This window comes from Plecotus auritus (assembly GCF_963455305.1).
Source record: "Plecotus auritus genome assembly, chromosome: 12".
NCBI lineage: Eukaryota > Metazoa > Chordata > Mammalia > Chiroptera > Vespertilionidae > Plecotus > Plecotus auritus.
In genome coordinates, this window is record NC_137778.1 from 19332982 (window position 1) to 19351906 (window position 18925).

General features: G+C 61.8%; 1 protein-coding gene across 2 annotated transcripts in view; it reads left to right on the forward strand.

Annotated features, from left to right (window-relative positions):
* The first annotated feature begins 368 nt into the window (after positions 1–368).
* Positions 369–18925, forward strand: part of NCF2 (neutrophil cytosolic factor 2) — a 35386-nt gene continuing 16829 nt past the window's right edge. Inside the window, exons 1-2 of one of the 2 annotated variants that reach the window (XM_080648116.1) lie at positions 369–723; positions 16732–16814. In XM_080648116.1, the coding sequence (XP_080504242.1) occupies positions 550–723; positions 16732–16814 (257 nt within the window). In that variant the 5' untranslated portion in view covers positions 369–549. The remainder of the gene's footprint in view (positions 724–16731; positions 16815–18925) is intronic. The other variant, XM_080648115.1, reaches the window with a different exon arrangement.

Here is an 18925-nt window from a genome sequence, read left to right on the forward strand (position 1 = left end):
GTCTATGAGGTTATGAGACCGTAAGCAAGGCATTCCTGTAAGAGTGGAAAGAACTGTCCTCTCAGCCAACACCCTCATTCAACAGGGGCGTGGAAATCAGGGCCCAGGGGGGTGCTTGGACTGCCCAGGTTGCCCGAAGCTGGAGCCGGGCCGGAGCCGGAGCCGGGCCCGAGCCCTGACTGAACCTGCGGCAGGCAGGCAGGAGCGGGCGGAGGACCGAGAGGACAAGCCGGGCCCAGGGCAGAAGCATTTTGAGGAACTGAACCATCAGGGCAGTGTCTGATGCACTTCCTCTCCCACACTCCGCCCCCACTGGCCTATCTCTCCGGCTTTCTTTTTCTCTCGTGGCAGGGTTGCGCATCAGTTTCCAAAAGGTGGGGACATTTCCTGACGCCTTTGCAACACTGGGAAGCTGTCTTAAGGGAGGCTGGGCTGCACTGGAGAACCAGGCCGGGAAGTGAAGGCCTGGGGCTGCCCAGCTGGGGGAGAGCCCCCCACCCTCTCCCTGTCTCCTGCCGGCTCGCAGCCTCCTCTTCCCCACAACACACCATGTCCCTGGCTGAGGCCATCAGCCTCTGGAATGAAGGGGTGCTGGCAGCCGACAAGAAGGACTGGAAGGGAGCCCTGGACGCCTTCTCCGCAGTCCAGGACCCCCACTCCAGGATCTGTTTCAACATCGGCTGCATGCACACAGTCCTGGGAAACTGGGCGGCGGCAGAGAAGGTGGGTGAGTGAGTGAGCCAGCGAGTGAAGGTGCCTCGCCCCCACCCCCACCCCATCCCTGCCTTTGCCCCGGCTGCACTTGAGAAAACTCTTGGGAGCTTTGTAAGAACCACAGCTGCCCAGGCCCCACCGCAGAGGGGCAGCCAGGCTGGGACCCACTTGGGTCCCGCTCTCCTTTCTTCTCCACCTTTAACTCCACATCGTTCTGGAATCGTTCTCTGACCCCTCTATGCAGCCTCCCCTGGCTGTGTTTCCTCCTGTGAACTCCTGCTGTCCGCACTCAGCCTCTCACTGCCTCACACCTGCTGCCAAAACGCCTCTTGCTGGCTTTCCAAGACTTTCGTGTGTGTGATGGGCTCTGCCCCCGTGTGTGGTGGGCTCTGCCCCCGTGTGTGGTGGGCTTTGCCCCCGTGTGTGATGGGCTTTACCCCCGTGTGTGATGGGCTTTACCCCCGTGTGTGATGGGCTTTACCCCCGTGTGTGGTGGGCTCTGCCCCCGTGTGTGATGGGCTCTGCCCCCGCGTGTGATGGGCTTTACCCCCGTGTGTGATGGGCTCTGCCCCCGCGTGTGATGGGCTTTACCCCCGTGTGTGATGGGCTCTGCCCCGCGTGTGATGGGCTTTGCCCCCGTGTGTGATGGGCTCTGCCCCCGTGTGTGATGGGCTCTGCCCCCGCGTGTGATGGGCTTTGCCCCCGTGTGTGATGGGCTTTACCCCCGTGTGTGATGGGCTCTGCCCCGTGTGTGATGGGCTTTACCCCCGTGTGTGATGGGCTTTGCCTGGTGTGTGATGGGCTCTGCCCCCGTGTGTGATGGGCTTTACCCCCGTGTGTGATGGGCTTTACCCCCGTGTGTGATGGGCTCTGCCCCGTGTGTGATGGGCTTTACCCCCGTGTGTGATGGGCTCTGCCCCCGTGTGTGATGGGCTTTACCCCCGTGTGTGGTGGGCTTTACCCCCGTGTGTGATGGGCTTTACCCCCGTGTGTGATGGGCTTTACCCCCGTGTGTGGTGGGCTCTGCCCCCGTGTGTGATGGGCTCTGCCCCCGTGTGTGATGGGCTCTGCCCCCGCGTGTGATGGGCTTTGCCCCCGTGTGTGATGGGCTTTACCCCCGTGTGTGATGGGCTTTACCCCGTGTGTGATGGGCTCTGCCCCCGTGTGTGATGGGCTTTACCCCCGTGTGTGATGGGCTCTGCCCCCGTGTGTGATGGGCTTTACCCCCGTGTGTGATGGGCTTTACCCCCGTGTGTGATGGGCTTTACCCCCGTGTGTGATGGGCTCTGCCCCGTGTGTGATGGGCTTTACCCCCGTGTGTGATGGGCTCTGCCCCCGTGTGTGATGGGCTTTACCCCCGTGTGTGATGGGCTTTACCCCCGTGTGTGATGGGCTTTACCCCCGTGTGTGATGGGCTCTGCCCCGTGTGTGATGGGCTCTGCCCCCGCGTGTGATGGGCTCTGCCCCCGCGTGTGATGGGCTCTGCCCCCGTGTGTGATGGGCTCTGCCCCCGTGTGTGATGGGCTCTGCCCCCGCGTGTGATGGGCTTTACCCCCGTGTGTGATGGGCTTTACCCCCGTGTGTGATGGGCTTTACCCCCGTGTGTGGTGGGCTCTGCCCCCGTGTGTGATGGGCTTTACCCCCGTGTGTGATGGGCTTTACCCCCGTGTGTGATGGGCTCTGCCCCCGTGTGTGATGGGCTCTACCCCCGTGTGTGATGGGCTCTGCCCCCGTGTGTGATGGGCTCTGCCCCCGTGTGTGATGGGCTCTGCCCCCGTGTGTGATGGGCTTTACCCCCGTGTGTGATGGGCTTTACCCCCGTGTGTGATGGGCTCTGCCCCCGTGTGTGATGGGCTCTACCCCCGTGTGTGATGGGCTCTGCCCCCGTGTGTGATGGGCTCTGCCCCCGTGTGTGATGGGCTCTGCCCCCGTGTGTGATGGGCTTTACCCCCGTGTGTGATGGGCTTTACCCCCGTGTGTGATGGGCTCTGCCCCCGTGTGTGATGGGCTCTGCCCCCGTGTGTGATGGGCTCTGCCCCCGTGTGTGATGGGCTCTGCCCCCGTGTGTGATGGGCTTTACCCCCGTGTGTGATGGGCTTTACCCCCGTGTGTGATGGGCTCTGCCCCCGTGTGTGATGGGCTCTGCCCCCGTGTGTGATGGGCTCTGCCCCCGTGTGTGATGGGCTCTGCCCCCGTGTGTGATGGGCTTTACCCCCGTGTGTGATGGGCTTTACCCCCGCGTGTGATGGGCTCTGCCCCCGTGTGTGGTGGGCTCTGCCCCTTTGTGTGATGGGCTCTGCCCCCGCGTGTGATGGGCTTTGCCCCCGTGTGTGATGGGCTCTGCCCCCACGTGTGATGGGCTTTACCCCCGTGTGTGATGGGCTCTGCCCCCACGTGTGATGGGCTTTAACCCCGTGTGTGATGGGCTCTGCCCCCGTGTGTGGTGGGCTTTACCCCCGTGTGTGGTGGGCTCTGCCCCCGTGTGTGATGGGCTCTGCCCCCGTGTGTGATGGGCTCTGCCCCCGTGTGTGATGGGCTCTGCCCCTTTGTGTGATGGGCTCTGCCCCCGCGTGTGATGGGCTTTGCCCCCGTGTGTGATGGGCTCTGCCCCCACGTGTGATGGGCTTTACCCCCGTGTGTGATGGGCTCTGCCCCCACGTGTGATGGGCTTTACCCCCGTGTGTGATGGGCTCTGCCCCTTTGTGTGATGGGCTCTGCCCCTGTGTGTGATGGGCTTTGCCCCTTTGTGTGATGGGCTCTGCCCCCGCGTGTGATGGGCTTTGCCCCCGTGTGTGATGGGCTCTGCCCCCGCGTGTGATGGGCTTTGCCCCCGTGTGTGATGGGCTCTGCCCCCACGTGTGATGGGCTTTACCCCCGTGTGTGATGGGCTTTACCCCCGTGTGTGATGGACTTTACCCCCGTGTGTGATGGGCTCTGCCCCCGTGTGTGGTGGGCTTTACCCCCGTGTGTGGTGGGCTCTGCCCCCGTGTGTGATGGGCTCTGCCCCCGTGTGTGATGGGCTCTGCCCCCGTGTGTGATGGGCTCTGCCCCCGCGTGTGATGGGCTCTGCCCCCGTGTGTGATGGGCTCTGCCCCCGTGTGTGATGGGCTCTGCCCCCACGTGTGATGGGCTTTACCCCCGTGTGTGATTGGCTCTGCCCCTTTGTGTGATGGGCTCTGCCCCCGTGTGTGATGGGCTTTGCCCCTTTGTGTGATGGGCTCTGCCCCCGCGTGTGATGGGCTCTGCCCCCGTGTGTGATGGGCTTTACCCCCGTGTGTGATGGGCTCTGCCCCCGTGTGTGATGGGCTTTACCCCCGTGTGTGATGGGCTCTGCCCCCGCGTGTGATGGGCTCTACCCCCGTGTGTGATGGGCTCTGCCCCCGTGTGTGATGGGCTCTGCCCCCGTGTGTGATGGGCTCTGCCCCCGTGTGTGATGGGCTCTGCCCCCGTGTGTGATGGGCTTTACCCCCGCGTGTGATGGGCTTTACCCCCGTGTGTGATGGGCTCTGCCCCCGTGTGTGATGGGCTCTGCCCCCGTGTGTGATGGGCTTTACCCCCGTGTGTGATGGGCTCTGCCCCCGCGTGTGATGGGCTCTACCCCCGTGTGTGATGGGCTCTGCCCCCGTGTGTGATGGGCTTTACCCCCGTGTGTGATGGGCTCTGCCCCCGTGTGTGATGGGCTCTGCCCCCGTGTGTGATGGGCTCTGCCCCCGTGTGTGATGGGCTCTGCCCCCGTGTGTGATGGGCTCTGCCCCCGTGTGTGATGGGCTCTGCCCCCGTGTGTGATGGGCTCTGCCCCCGTGTGTGATGGGCTCTGCCCCCGTGTGTGATGGGCTCTGCCCCCGTGTGTGATGGGCTCTGCCCCCGTGTGTGATGGGCTCTGCCCCCGTGTGTGATGGGCTCTGCCCCCGTGTGTGATGGGCTCTGCCCCCGTGTGTGATGGGCTTTACCCCCGTGTGTGATGGGCTCTGCCCCCGTGTGTGATGGGCTCTGCCCCCGTGTGTGATGGGCTCTGCCCCCGTGTGTGATGGGCTCTGCCCCCGTGTGTGATGGGCTTTACCCCCGCATGTGATGGGCTCTGCCCCCGTGTGTGGTGGGCTCTGCCCCTTTGTGTGATGGGCTCTGCCCCCGCGTGTGATGGGTTCTGCCCCCGTGTGTGATGGGCTTTACCCCCGTGTGTGATGGGCTCTGCCCCCGTGTGTGATGGGCTCTGCCCCCGTGTGTGATGGGCTCTGCCCCCGTGTGTGATGGGCTCTGCCCCCGCGTGTGATGGGCTTTGCCCCCGTGTGTGATGGGCTCTGCCCCCACGTGTGATGGGCTTTACCCCCGTGTGTGATGGGCTCTGCCCCCACGTGTGATGGGCTTTAACCCCGTGTGTGATGGGCTCTGCCCCCGTGTGTGGTGGGCTTTACCCCCGTGTGTGATGGGCTCTGCCCCCGTGTGTGATGGGCTCTGCCCCCGTGTGTGATGGGCTCTGCCCCCGTGTGTGGTGGGCTCTGCCCCCGTGTGTGATGGGCTCTGCCCCTTTGTGTGATGGGCTCTGCCCCCGCGTGTGATGGGCTTTGCCCCCGTGTGTGATGGGCTCTGCCCCCACGTGTGATGGGCTTTGCCCCCGTGTGTGATGGGCTCTGCCCCCACGTGTGATGGGCTTTACCCCCGTGTGTGATGGGCTCTGCCCCTTTGTGTGATGGGCTCTGCCCCCGCGTGTGATGGGCTTTGCCCCCGTGTGTGATGGGCTCTGCCCCCGCGTGTGATGGGCTTTGCCCCCGTGTGTGATGGGCTCTGCCCCCACGTGTGATGGGCTTTACCCCCGTGTGTGATGGGCTTTACCCCCGCGTGTGATGGGCTTTACCCCCGTGTGTGATGGGCTCTGCCCCCGTGTGTGATGGGCTTTACCCCCGTGTGTGATGGGCTTTACCCCCGTGTGTGATGGGCTTTACCCCCGTGTGTGATGGGCTTTACCCCCGTGTGTGGTGGGCTCTGCCCCCGTGTGTGATGGGCTTTACCCCCGTGTGTGATGGGCTTTACCCCCGTGTGTGATGGGCTCTGCCCCCGTGTGTGATGGGCTCTGCCCCCGTGTGTGATGGGCTCTGCCCCCGTGTGTGATGGGCTCTGCTCCCGTGTGTGATGGGCTTTACCCCCGTGTGTGATGGGCTTTACCCCCGTGTGTGATGGGCTCTGCCCCCGCGTGTGATGGGCTTTGCCCCCGTGTGTGATGGGCTCTGCCCCCGCGTGTGATGGGCTTTGCCCCCGTGTGTGATGGGCTCTGCCCCCACGTGTGATGGGCTTTACCCCCGTGTGTGATGGGCTTTACCCCCGTGTGTGATGGGCTCTGCCCCCGTGTGTGATGGGCTCTGCCCCCGTGTGTGATGGGCTTTACCCCCGTGTGTGATGGGCTTTACCCCCGTGTGTGATGGGCTCTGCCCCCGTGTGTGATGGGCTTTACCCCCGTGTGTGATGGGCTCTACCCCCGTGTGTGATGGGCTCTGCCCCCGCGTGTGATGGGCTCTACCCCCGTGTGTGATGGGCTCTGCCCCCGTGTGTGATGGGCTCTGCCCCCGTGTGTGATGGGCTCTGCCCCCGCGTGTGATGGGCTTTACCCCCGTGTGTGATGGGCTTTACCCCCGTGTGTGATGGGCTTTACCCCCGTGTGTGATGGGCTTTACCCCCGCGTGTGATGGGCTTTACCCCCGTGTGTGATGGGCTCTGCCCCCGTGTGTGATGGGCTTTACCCCCGTGTGTGATGGGCTCTGCCCCCGCGTGTGATGGGCTCTGCCCCCGTGTGTGATGGGCTCTGCCCCCGTGTGTGATGGGCTCTGCCCCCGTGTGTGATGGGCTCTGCCCCCGTGTGTGATGGGCTCTGCCCCCGCGTGTGATGGGCTTTACCCCCGTGTGTGATGGGCTTTACCCCCGTGTGTGGTGGGCTCTGCCCCCGTGTGTGGTGGGCTCTGCCCCCGTGTGTGATGGGCTTTACCCCCGTGTGTGATGGGCTTTACCCCCGTGTGTGATGGGCTCTGCCCCCGTGTGTGATGGGCTCTACCCCCGTGTGTGATGGGCTCTGCCCCCGTGTGTGATGGGCTCTGCCCCCGTGTGTGATGGGCTCTGCCCCCGTGTGTGATGGGCTTTACCCCCGTGTGTGATGGGCTTTACCCCCGTGTGTGATGGGCTCTGCCCCCGTGTGTGATGGGCTCTACCCCCGTGTGTGATGGGCTCTGCCCCCGTGTGTGATGGGCTCTGCCCCCGTGTGTGATGGGCTCTGCCCCCGTGTGTGATGGGCTTTACAGCCGTGTGTGATGGGCTTTACCCCCGTGTGTGATGGGCTCTGCCCCCGTGTGTGATGGGCTCTGCCCCCGTGTGTGATGGGCTCTGCCCCCGTGTGTGATGGGCTCTGCCCCCGTGTGTGATGGGCTTTACCCCCGTGTGTGATGGGCTTTACCCCCGTGTGTGATGGGCTCTGCCCCCGTGTGTGATGGGCTCTACCCCCGTGTGTGATGGGCTCTGCCCCCGTGTGTGATGGGCTCTGCCCCCGTGTGTGATGGGCTTTACCCCCGTGTGTGATGGGCTTTACCCCCGCGTGTGATGGGCTCTGCCCCCGTGTGTGGTGGGCTCTGCCCCTTTGTGTGATGGGCTCTGCCCCCGCGTGTGATGGGCTTTGCCCCCGTGTGTGATGGGCTCTGCCCCCACGTGTGATGGGCTTTACCCCCGTGTGTGATGGGCTCTGCCCCCACGTGTGATGGGCTTTAACCCCGTGTGTGATGGGCTCTGCCCCCGTGTGTGGTGGGCTTTACCCCCGTGTGTGGTGGGCTCTGCCCCCGTGTGTGATGGGCTCTGCCCCCGTGTGTGATGGGCTCTGCCCCCGTGTGTGATGGGCTCTGCCCCTTTGTGTGATGGGCTCTGCCCCCGCGTGTGATGGGCTTTGCCCCCGTGTGTGATGGGCTCTGCCCCCACGTGTGATGGGCTTTACCCCCGTGTGTGATGGGCTCTGCCCCCACGTGTGATGGGCTTTACCCCCGTGTGTGATGGGCTCTGCCCCTTTGTGTGATGGGCTCTGCCCCTGTGTGTGATGGGCTTTGCCCCTTTGTGTGATGGGCTCTGCCCCCGCGTGTGATGGGCTTTGCCCCCGTGTGTGATGGGCTCTGCCCCCGCGTGTGATGGGCTTTGCCCCCGTGTGTGATGGGCTCTGCCCCCACGTGTGATGGGCTTTACCCCCGTGTGTGATGGGCTTTACCCCCGTGTGTGATGGACTTTACCCCCGTGTGTGATGGGCTCTGCCCCCGTGTGTGGTGGGCTTTACCCCCGTGTGTGGTGGGCTCTGCCCCCGTGTGTGATGGGCTCTGCCCCCGTGTGTGATGGGCTCTGCCCCCGTGTGTGATGGGCTCTACCCCCGTGTGTGATGGGCTCTGCCCCCGCGTGTGATGGGCTCTGCCCCCGTGTGTGATGGGCTCTGCCCCCGCGTGTGATGGGCTTTACCCCCGTGTGTGATGGGCTTTACCCCCGTGTGTGATGGGCTTTACCCCCGTGTGTGATGGGCTTTACCCCCGCGTGTGATGGGCTTTACCCCCGTGTGTGATGGGCTCTGCCCCCGTGTGTGATGGGCTTTACCCCCGTGTGTGATGGGCTCTGCCCCCGCGTGTGATGGGCTCTACCCCCGTGTGTGATGGGCTCTGCCCCCGTGTGTGATGGGCTCTGCCCCCGTGTGTGATGGGCTCTGCCCCCGCGTGTGATGGGCTTTACCCCCGTGTGTGATGGGCTTTACCCCCGTGTGTGATGGGCTTTACCCCCGTGTGTGGTGGGCTCTGCCCCCGTGTGTGATGGGCTTTACCCCCGTGTGTGATGGGCTTTACCCCCGTGTGTGATGGGCTCTGCCCCCGTGTGTGATGGGCTCTACCCCCGTGTGTGATGGGCTCTGCCCCCGTGTGTGATGGGCTCTGCCCCCGTGTGTGATGGGCTCTGCCCCCGTGTGTGATGGGCTTTACCCCCGTGTGTGATGGGCTTTACCCCCGTGTGTGATGGGCTCTGCCCCCGTGTGTGATGGGCTCTGCCCCCGTGTGTGATGGGCTCTGCCCCCGTGTGTGATGGGCTCTGCCCCCGTGTGTGATGGGCTTTCCCCCGTGTGTGATGGGCTCTGCCCCCGTGTGTGATGGGCTCTACCCCCGTGTGTGATGGGCTCTGCCCCCGTGTGTGATGGGCTCTGCCCCCGTGTGTGATGGGCTCTGCCCCCGTGTGTGATGGGCTCTGCCCCCGTGTGTGATGGGCTCTACCCCCGTGTGTGATGGGCTCTGCCCCCGTGTGTGATGGGCTCTGCCCCCGTGTGTGATGGGCTTTACCCCCGTGTGTGATGGGCTCTGCCCCCGTGTGTGATGGGCTCTGCCCCCGTGTGTGATGGGCTCTGCCCCCGTGTGTGATGGGCTCTGCCCCCGTGTGTGGTGGGCTCTGCCCCCGTGTGTGATGGGCTCTGCCCCTTTGTGTGATGGGCTCTGCCCCCGCGTGTGATGGGCTTTGCCCCCGTGTGTGATGGGCTCTGCCCCCGCGTGTGATGGGCTCTGCCCCCGTGTGTGATGGGCTCTGCCCCCACGTGTGATGGGCTTTACCCCCGTGTGTGATGGGCTTTACCCCCGCGTGTGATGGGCTTTACCCCCGTGTGTGATGGGCTCTGCCCCCGTGTGTGATGGGCTCTGCCCCCGTGTGTGATGGGCTCTGCCCCCGCGTGTGATGGGCTCTACCCCCGTGTGTGATGGGCTCTGCCCCCGTGTGTGATGGGCTCTGCCCCCGTGTGTGATGGGCTCTGCCCCCGCGTGTGATGGGCTTTACCCCCGTGTGTGATGGGCTTTACCCCCGTGTGTGATGGGCTTTACCCCCGTGTGTGGTGGGCTCTGCCCCCGTGTGTGATGGGCTTTACCCCCGTGTGTGATGGGCTTTACCCCCGTGTGTGATGTGCTCTGCCCCCGTGTGTGATGGGCTCTGCCCCCGTGTGTGATGGGCTCTGCCCCCGTGTGTGATGGGCTCTGCCCCCGTGTGTGATGGGCTCTGCCCCCGTGTGTGATGGGCTTTACCCCCGTGTGTGATGGGCTTTACCCCCGTGTGTGATGGGCTCTGCCCCCGTGTGTGATGGGCTCTGCCCCCGTGTGTGATGGGCTCTGCCCCCGCGTGTGATGGGCTTTACCCCCGTGTGTGATGGGCTTTACCCCCGTGTGTGATGGGCTTTACCCCCGTGTGTGGTGGGCTCTGCCCCCGTGTGTGATGGGCTTTACCCCCGTGTGTGATGGGCTTTACCCCCGTGTGTGATGGGCTCTGCCTCCGTGTGTGATGGGCTCTGCCCCCGTGTGTGATGGGCTCTGCCCCCGTGTGTGATGGGCTCTGCCCCCGTGTGTGATGGGCTCTGCCCCCGTGTGTGATGGGCTCTGCCCCTGTGTGTGATGGGCTCTGCCCCCGTGTGTGATGGGCTCTGCCCCCGTGTGTGATGGGCTCTGCCCCCGTGTGTGATGGGCTTTACCCCCGTGTGTGATGGGCTTTACCCCCGTGTGTGATGGGCTCTGCCCCCGTGTGTGATGGGCTCTGCCCCCGTGTGTGATGGGCTCTGCCCCCGTGTGTGATGGGCTCTGCCCCCGTGTGTGATGGGCTTTACCCCCGTGTGTGATGGGCTCTGCCCCCGTGTGTGATGGGCTCTGCCCCCGTGTGTGATGGGCTCTGCCCCCGTGTGTGATGGGCTCTGCCCCTTTGTGTGATGGGCTCTGCCCCCGTGTGTGATGGGCTCTGCCCCCGTGTGTGATGGGCTCTGCCCCCGCGTGTGGTGGGCTCTGCCCCTTTGTGTGATGGGCTCTGCCCCCGCGTGTGATGGGCTCTGCCCCCGCGTGTGATGGGCTCTGCCCCCACGTGTGATGGGCTCTACCCCCGTGTGTGATGGGCTCTGCCCCCGTGTGTGATGGGCTCTGCCCCCACGTGTGATGGGCTCTACCCCCGTGTGTGATGGGCTCTGCCCCCGTGTGTGATGGGCTCTGCCCCCGTGTGTGATGGGCTCTGCCCCCGTGTGTGGTGGGCTTTACCCCCGTGTGTGGTGGGCTCTGCCCCCGTGTGTGATGGGCTCTGCCCCCGTGTGTGATGGGCTCTGCCCCCGTGTGTGATGGGCTCTGCCCCTTTGTGTGATGGGCTCTGCCCCCGCGTGTGATGGGCTTTGCCCCCGTGTGTGATGGGCTCTGCCCCCACGTGTGATGGGCTTTACCCCCGTGTGTGATGGGCTCTGCCCCCACGTGTGATGGGCTTTACCCCCGTGTGTGATTGGCTCTGCCCCTTTGTGTGATGGGCTCTGCCCCCGTGTGTGATGGGCTTTGCCCCTTTGTGTGATGGGCTCTGCCCCCGCGTGTGATGGGCTTTGCCCCCGTGTGTGATGGGCTCTGCCCCCGCGTGTGATGGGCTTTGCCCCCGTGTGTGATGGGCTCTGCCCCCACGTGTGATGGGCTTTACCCCCGTGTGTGATGGGCTTTACCCCCGTGTGTGATGGGCTCTGCCCCCGTGTGTGGTGGGCTTTACCCCCGTGTGTGGTGGGCTCTGCCCCCGTGTGTGATGGGCTCTGCCCCCGTGTGTGATGGGCTCTGCCCCCGTGTGTGATGGGCTCTGCCCCCGCGTGTGATGGGCTCTGCCCCCGGGTGTGATGGGCTCTGCCCCCGTGTGTGATGGGCTCTGCCCCCGCGTGTGATGGGCTCTGCCCCCGTGTGTGATGGGCTCTGCCCCCGCGTGTGATGGGCTCTGCCCCCGTGTGTGATGGGCTCTGCCCCTTTGTGTGATGGGCTCTGCCCCCGTGTGTGATGGGCTTTACCCCCGTGTGTGGTGGGCTCTGCCCCCGTGTGTGATGGGCTCTACCCCCGCGTGTGATGGGCTCTGCCCCCGTGTGTGATGGGCTCTGCCCCCGCGTGTGATGGGCTCTGCCCCCGTGTGTGATGGGCTCTGCCCCCGCGTTAGATGGGCTCTGCCCCCGCGTGTGATGGGCTTTACCCCCGTGTGTGATTGGCTCTGCCCCCGTGTGTGATGGGCTCTGCCCCCGTGTGTGATGGGCTCTGCCCCCGTGTGTGATGGGCTCTGCCCCCGTGTGTGATGGGCTCTGCCCCCGCGTGTGATGGGCTTTACCCCCGTGTGTGATGGGCTTTACCCCCGTGTGTGGTGAGCTTTGCCCCCGTGTGTGGTGAGCTTTGCCCCCGTGTGTGATGGGCTCTGCCCCCGTGTGTGATGGGCTTTACCCCCGTGTGTGATGGGCTCTGCCCCCGTGTGTGATGGGCTCTGCCCCCGCGTGTGATGGGCTCTGCCCCCGTTTGTGATGGGCTTTACCCCCGTGTGTGATGGGCTTTACCCCCGTGTGTGGTGAGCTTTGCCCCCGCGTGTGATGGGCTTTACCCCCGCGTGTGATGGGCTTTACCCCCGTGTGTGGTGGGCTCTGCCCCCGTGTGTGATGGGCTTTACCCCCGTGTGTGATGGGCTTTACCCCCGTGTGTGGTGAGCTTTGCCCCCGCGTGTGATGGGCTTTACCCCCGTGTGTGATGGGCTTTACCCCCGCGTGTGATGGGCTCTGCCTCCGTGTGTGATGGGCTCTGCCCCCGTGTGTGGTGGGCTCTGCCTCCGTGTGTGATGGGCTTTACCCCCGTGTGTGATGGGCTTTGCCTCCGTGTGTGGTGGGCTTTACCCCCGTGTGTGATGGGCTCTGCCCCCGTGTGTGGTGAGCTTTACCCCCGTGTGTGGTGGGCTCTGCCCCCGCGTGTGATGGGCTTTACCCCCGTGTGTGATGGGCTCTGCCACCGTGTGTGATGGGCTTTACCCCCGTGTGTGATGGGCTTTACCCCCGTGTGTGATGGGCTTTACCCCCGTGTGTGATGGGCTTTACCCCCGTGTGTGATGGGCTTTACCCCCGTGTGTGATGGGCTCTGCCCCCGTGTGTGATGGGCTTTACCCCCGTGTGTGATGGGCTCTGCCCCCGTGTGTGATGGGCTCTGCCCCCGTGTGTGATGGGCTCTGCCCCCGTGTGTGGTGGGCTTTACCCCCGTGTGTGATGGGCTTTACCCCCGTGTGTGATGGGCTCTGCCCCCGTGTGTGATGGGCTCTACCCCCGTGTGTGATGGGCTCTGCCCCCGTGTGTGATGGGCTCTGCCCCCGTGTGTGATGGGCTCTGCCCCCGTGTGTGATGGGCTCTGCCCCTTTGTGTGATGGGCTTTACCCCCGTGTGTGATGGGCTTTACCCCCGTGTGTGATGGGCTTTACCCCCGTGTGTGATGGGCTTTACCCCCGTGTGTGATGGGCTTTACCCCCGTGTGTGATGGGCTTTACCCCCGTGTGTGATGGGCTTTACCCCCGTGTGTGATGGGCTTTACCCCCGTGTGTGATGGGCTCTGCCCCCGCGTGTGATGGGCTTTGCCCCCGTGTGTGATGGGCTCTGCCCCCACGTGTGATGGGCTTTACCCCCGTGTGTGATGGGCTCTGCCCCCACGTGTGATGGGCTTTACCCCCGTGTGTGATTGGCTCTGCCCCTTTGTGTGATGGGCTCTGCCCCCGTGTGTGATGGGCTTTGCCCCTTTGTGTGATGGGCTCTGCCCCCGCGTGTGATGGGCTTTGCCCCCGTGTGTGATGGGCTCTGCCCCCGCGTGTGATGGGCTTTGCCCCCGTGTGTGATGGGCTCTGCCCCCACGTGTGATGGGCTTTACCCCCGTGTGTGATGGGCTTTACCCCCGTGTGTGATGGGCTCTGCCCCCGTGTGTGGTGGGCTTTACCCCCGTGTGTGGTGGGCTCTGCCCCCGTGTGTGATGGGCTCTGCCCCCGTGTGTGATGGGCTCTGCCCCCGTGTGTGATGGGCTCTGCCCCCGCGTGTGATGGGCTCTGCCCCCGTGTGTGATGGGCTCTGCCCCCGCGTGTGATGGGCTCTGCCCCCGTGTGTGATGGGCTCTGCCCCTTTGTGTGATGGGCTCTGCCCCCGTGTGTGATGGGCTTTACCCCCGTGTGTGGTGGGCTCTGCCCCCGTGTGTGATGGGCTCTACTCCCGCGTGTGATGGGCTCTGCCCCCGTGTGTGATGGGCTCTGCCCCCGCGTGTGATGGGCTCTGCCCCCGTGTGTGATGGGCTCTGCCCCCGCGTGTGATGGGCTCTGCCCCCGCGTGTGATGGGCTTTACCCCCGTGTGTGATGGGCTCTGCCCCCGTGTGTGATGGGCTCTGCCCCCGTGTGTGATGGGCTCTGCCCCCGTGTGTGATGGGCTCTGCCCCCGTGTGTGATGGGCTCTGCCCCCGCGTGTGATGGGCTTTACCCCCGTGTGTGATGGGCTTTACCCCCGTGTGTGGTGAGCTTTGCCCCCGTGTGTGGTGAGCTTTGCCCCCGTGTGTGATGGGCTCTGCCCCCGTGTGTGATGGGCTTTACCCCCGTGTGTGATGGGCTCTGCCCCCGTGTGTGATGGGCTCTGCCCCCGCGTGTGATGGGCTCTGCCCCCGTTTGTGATGGGCTTTACCCCCGTGTGTGATGGGCTTTACCCCCGTGTGTGGTGAGCTTTGCCCCCGCGTGTGATGGGCTTTACCCCCGCGTGTGATGGGCTTTACCCCCGTGTGTGGTGGGCTCTGCCCCCGTGTGTGATGGGCTTTACCCCCGTGTGTGATGGGCTTTACCCCCGTGTGTGGTGAGCTTTGCCCCCGCGTGTGATGGGCTTTACCCCCGTGTGTGATGGGCTTTACCCCCGCGTGTGATGGGCTCTGCCTCCGTGTGTGATGGGCTCTGCCCCCGTGTGTGGTGGGCTCTGCCTCCGTGTGTGATGGGCTTTACCCCCGTGTGTGATGGGCTTTGCCTCCGTGTGTGGTGGGCTTTACCCCCGTGTGTGATGGGCTCTGCCCCCGTGTGTGGTGAGCTTTACCCCCGTGTGTGGTGGGCTCTGCCCCCGCGTGTGATGGGCTTTACCCCCGTGTGTGATGGGCTCTGCCACCGTGTGTGATGGGCTTTACCCCCGTGTGTGATGGGCTTTACCCCCGTGTGTGATGGGCTTTACCCCCGTGTGTGATGGGCTTTACCCCCGTGTGTGATGGGCTTTACCCCCGTGTGTGATGGGCTCTGCCCCCGTGTGTGATGGGCTTTACCCCCGTGTGTGATGGGCTCTGCCCCCGTGTGTGATGGGCTCTGCCCCCGTGTGTGATGGGCTTTACCCCCGTGTGTGATGGGCTCTGCCCCCGTGTGTGATGGGCTTTACCCCCGTGTGTGATGGGCTTTACCCCCGTGTGTGATGGGCTCTGCCCCCGTGTGTGATGGGCTTTACCCCCGTGTGTGATGGGCTCTGCCCCCGTGTGTGATGGGCTTTACCCCCGTGTGTGATGGGCTCTACCCCCGTGTGTGATGGGCTTTACCCCCGTGTGTGATGGGCTCTGCCCCCGTGTGTGATGGGCTCTGCCCCCGTGTGTGGTGAGCTATGCCCCCGTGTGTGATGGGCTCTGCCCCCGTGTGTGATGGGCTCTGCCCCCGTGTGTGGTGGGCTTTACCCCCGTGTGTGATGGGCTTTACCCCCGTGTGTGATGGGCTTTACCCCCGTGTGTGATGGGCTCTGCCCCCGTGTGTGATGGGCTCTGCCCCCGTGTGTGGTGAGCTATGCCCCCGTGTGTGATGGGCTCTGCCCCCGTGTGTGATGGGCTCTGCCCCCGTGTGTGGTGGGCTTTACCCCCGTGTGTGATGGGCTTTACCCCGTGTGTGGTGGGCTTTACCCCCGTGTGTGGTGAGCTATGCCCACGAGGTCGAGGGGAGGGACTGAAGTAAAATAGGTGTCACCTATGTGACATTCACCTACAGGACTATGAGGTGGGCACTCTTTTACTAATAAAGATTCTGAGGCTGGTGGAAGGGAATGATGCAGTGATTGATTAGTGATGTCTGCCCGGGGCACCCATGTCGGGTGTTTAGGATCTTTTTCAAATATGTTTCCCCTCTCATGTTCCTGAGGAAGGGGGAACATTCAAGCATCACCTTGTGGATTGGTGGTGGGAAGCTGGAAGGGCACGGAGTTTGGAAGCAGAAGACCGAGAGTCAGACCTCAGCTCCGCCTCTTTCTGGGCCTTGGGTCTCAGCAGGGCCGTTTCTTGAACCTCTTGAGGTTAAGTGAGGCATCGCATGTGGAAATGCCCCGGTACTTCACAACAGGTTGTGCATGTTAGTTTTCTTTTTTGCCTTTAGCCAGACCTTGCAAGGCCTGGTGGACAGATAACTGGCTCCCCAGGTCCCTTAAAGAGCCTGTTCCTCCCAGAGCCATCCTCACTGTGACCAGAAGTGAGCAAAGAAGAGGGAGGAGAGAACTTCTTGGAAGACCTTGTAGAATGACAAATCCATCTCAGGTCCAGAGTGGGCAGACAGGAGCACAGGCCCCCCCCCTTCCACCTCCTCTCAGGGACCTGCCAGGGGGCTGAGCAAATAGCACCACAGATTCTAAGGGCTGCTGGAAGCAAAGTGCACATTGAGGGGGAGGAGCTTGGCAGTGATGCCAGCAGGGGCTCCCGGCAAGGCTGGGTAGGCCACCACCCACCTCTGGGCTCCCTCCATGCCTTCCTGTCCCCGCTCTGGATCACTCCTTCCATTCTGCTCTGCCTTCTCTCTCTCTCTGCCTCACTCTGATGTCCTGGTTGAGTCCTTACTCCTGGCATTTTATATGCATTCATATTTGTTATTATTTTAATTGTGTCATACTTATGTGATAAATGTGTATCATAAACAAATAGAACACTGTATCTAACATTTTAATTATTATTATATTTAATTACTTTTATGATTGTAATCCTGTCAGTACTCTTGAAAGATATTAATATCCCCATTTCACCGAGGAGAACACTGAGGTTGAGGGAGATCAGGTAACTTGCCTCACGTCATGCCATCAGGAAGTGACAGCACAGGGCGCTCTGATCCCGGTGTCACTGTAAAGACACCACCATTCTCATGACCCTGGTTGCCTCACCCTCTGGCTCATCCCACACCTCCTCACTGCCAGCTCCTCCTCGGACCCAGGTGAAACCCCCCTCTCCCCGCAGGCCTTCTCCAGAACCATTAACCGAGACAAACACTTGGCGGTGGCCTACTTCCAGCGAGGGATGCTCTACCACCGGATGGAGAAGTAAGTGGCCCAGTGCTGCACGAGCTGGGGGTGTTCGCAGAGAAACCCCGAGGGGTCTCAGGCTGCTGGCCTGGGGAGTTGAGAAGTGTCTCCCCAGCCTCTGGTGGGAATCCTGGCTGAACCTTCCTTGGGCAGCTATGCAATCCGTCAGCACGAGGCTTCCCCAGGGGGCAGATCAGCTGTGTCATAGCTTACAGGGGGCCCACGGAGCCACCACAGGCTGGGGATGCAGCTGCTGTGGCACTGCACAAGCATCCCTGTGGGGCATGGTTGGACAGCGCTGATGGTGAGTTGCCGGCCATCAAGGGAACACGCTGCTGGCCCACTGCTGGGCGGTACTGAGCTGTCACACCATGAGGATTCTCATGAAACCACATCTTCTTTCGTTCCTACAGAATGTATTTTCACAAGCCTAGTTCAATCCATTCAATGAAATATTATTCAGCCACCAAAATGAGAAAACAAACTATTAACATTATATGTACAAGAATATGTTGATACAGGTAAATAGGTAGCATATATTAATATAGGGAAAAGTTCATAGTAGATGTTAATTAAAACACGGGCTTCAAAACAGTATGGATAGCACAAGCCCACTTCTGTTTGAAAGAGTGTCTATGGAAGGCCGTAGACCAAAACGTGTCAGCAGTTCTCTCTGGTTGGGGGAAAGGGGGGTGAGCTTAGAGGGGTTTCCATTTTCTTCTATCAGCCTGTCTGTATTTTTTTTTTTTTTTTGGTGTGTTTACAGTCACCACAAAATAATTAGTAAAAAAAGATAACTAGATAGAAAATCAAAGTTAATCTCAATGTCATTCCCCTCCCCCAATAACAAATATGTAAATAACAAAGGAAACATATTCTCAGCGTTAACTTAGAAGGTTTGTAGAAATCGCTCATTCCATTAGTGGGCACAGCTCTAGGGAAAAGGATTTCGGCTCAGGCTAATGAAGAACTTCCGGTGAAAATGGTCAGAGCATGATGTGGGTGGTGTCATGCCACTTGCTCAGCTATTGCCAGGGGCAACTACAAGCTGCTCAGACTTCCAAGATGCAGATGCGGTCAGTTATCTGAGTCAGCAAGGGAAGTAGTGTCTTCCTGAAAGAAAGACCCACAGAGGCCATCTGGGGACAGAAAGTCTGGGATTGAGGCAGACAGAAGATGCAGGGAAGCCTGAGCACAAACCCTCCAGCGAATCTTTAATCTTAAAAGACAAACTAGCCCTGACCGGTTTGGCTCAGTGAATAGAGCGTCGGCCTGCGGACTGAAGGGTCCCGGGTTCGATTCCGGTCAAGGGCATGTACCTTGGTTGCGGGCACATCCCCAGTGGGAGGTGTGCAGGAGGCAGCTGATCGATGTTTCTCTCTCATCGATGTTTCTAGCTCTCTATCACTCTCCCTTCCTCTCTGTAAAAATATCAATAAAGTATATTAAAAAAAAAAAGACAAACTAGCAGGCCATCCTTTAATTAGCTCTAACAGCTTATAATGAGGAGAGTCACGGACAAGAGGAAATGCTCCCGGGAGAAATTTCTACATGAAAATGCCCAGAAATCCCTGAGCTGGAAAGTCTTGGATTCCGAGGGAGTCAGAAAGATCTCAGAAAGATCTAGAAATAAGACCCAGGATTTAGTTAGCAAGCAATTGATAGTAGTCAAATCTGAGAGAAATCTAACAAATGTTATCTTTAATCCAACAGCAATCTATTGAGGAAATAATATAAACGAGGCACTGTTCTCGCCTCAAGTGGCCTCCTTTTCTTTCGCTCAGTCCATAGGCTTTGGTGTCCTCCCCTCCAAGGTTCTGCTCTTGCCCCTTTTCCCTTTTATCACTATAGCAGTGGTTGTTAAATGGCAAACTGTATGGGTTATCTTCCCAGAAACACACACTCGGCAGTTTCGGGGTCAATGTCCCCTGAAAACCCATACCTGAACTCTGAGGGATCCCACCTTCTCCATTGCATCGGCCTCCATCTGGAGCCATCAGGCTACTAAATCTCTACCTGAGATCAACCCAGGATGTCTCCTCTCCTACACCTTGTCAAGTGGACCTCTTAAATATCTCTGTTCTTCTCCTCCCCACCAGCACTGCCCTGGTTTAGGCCTCACTTTTCAC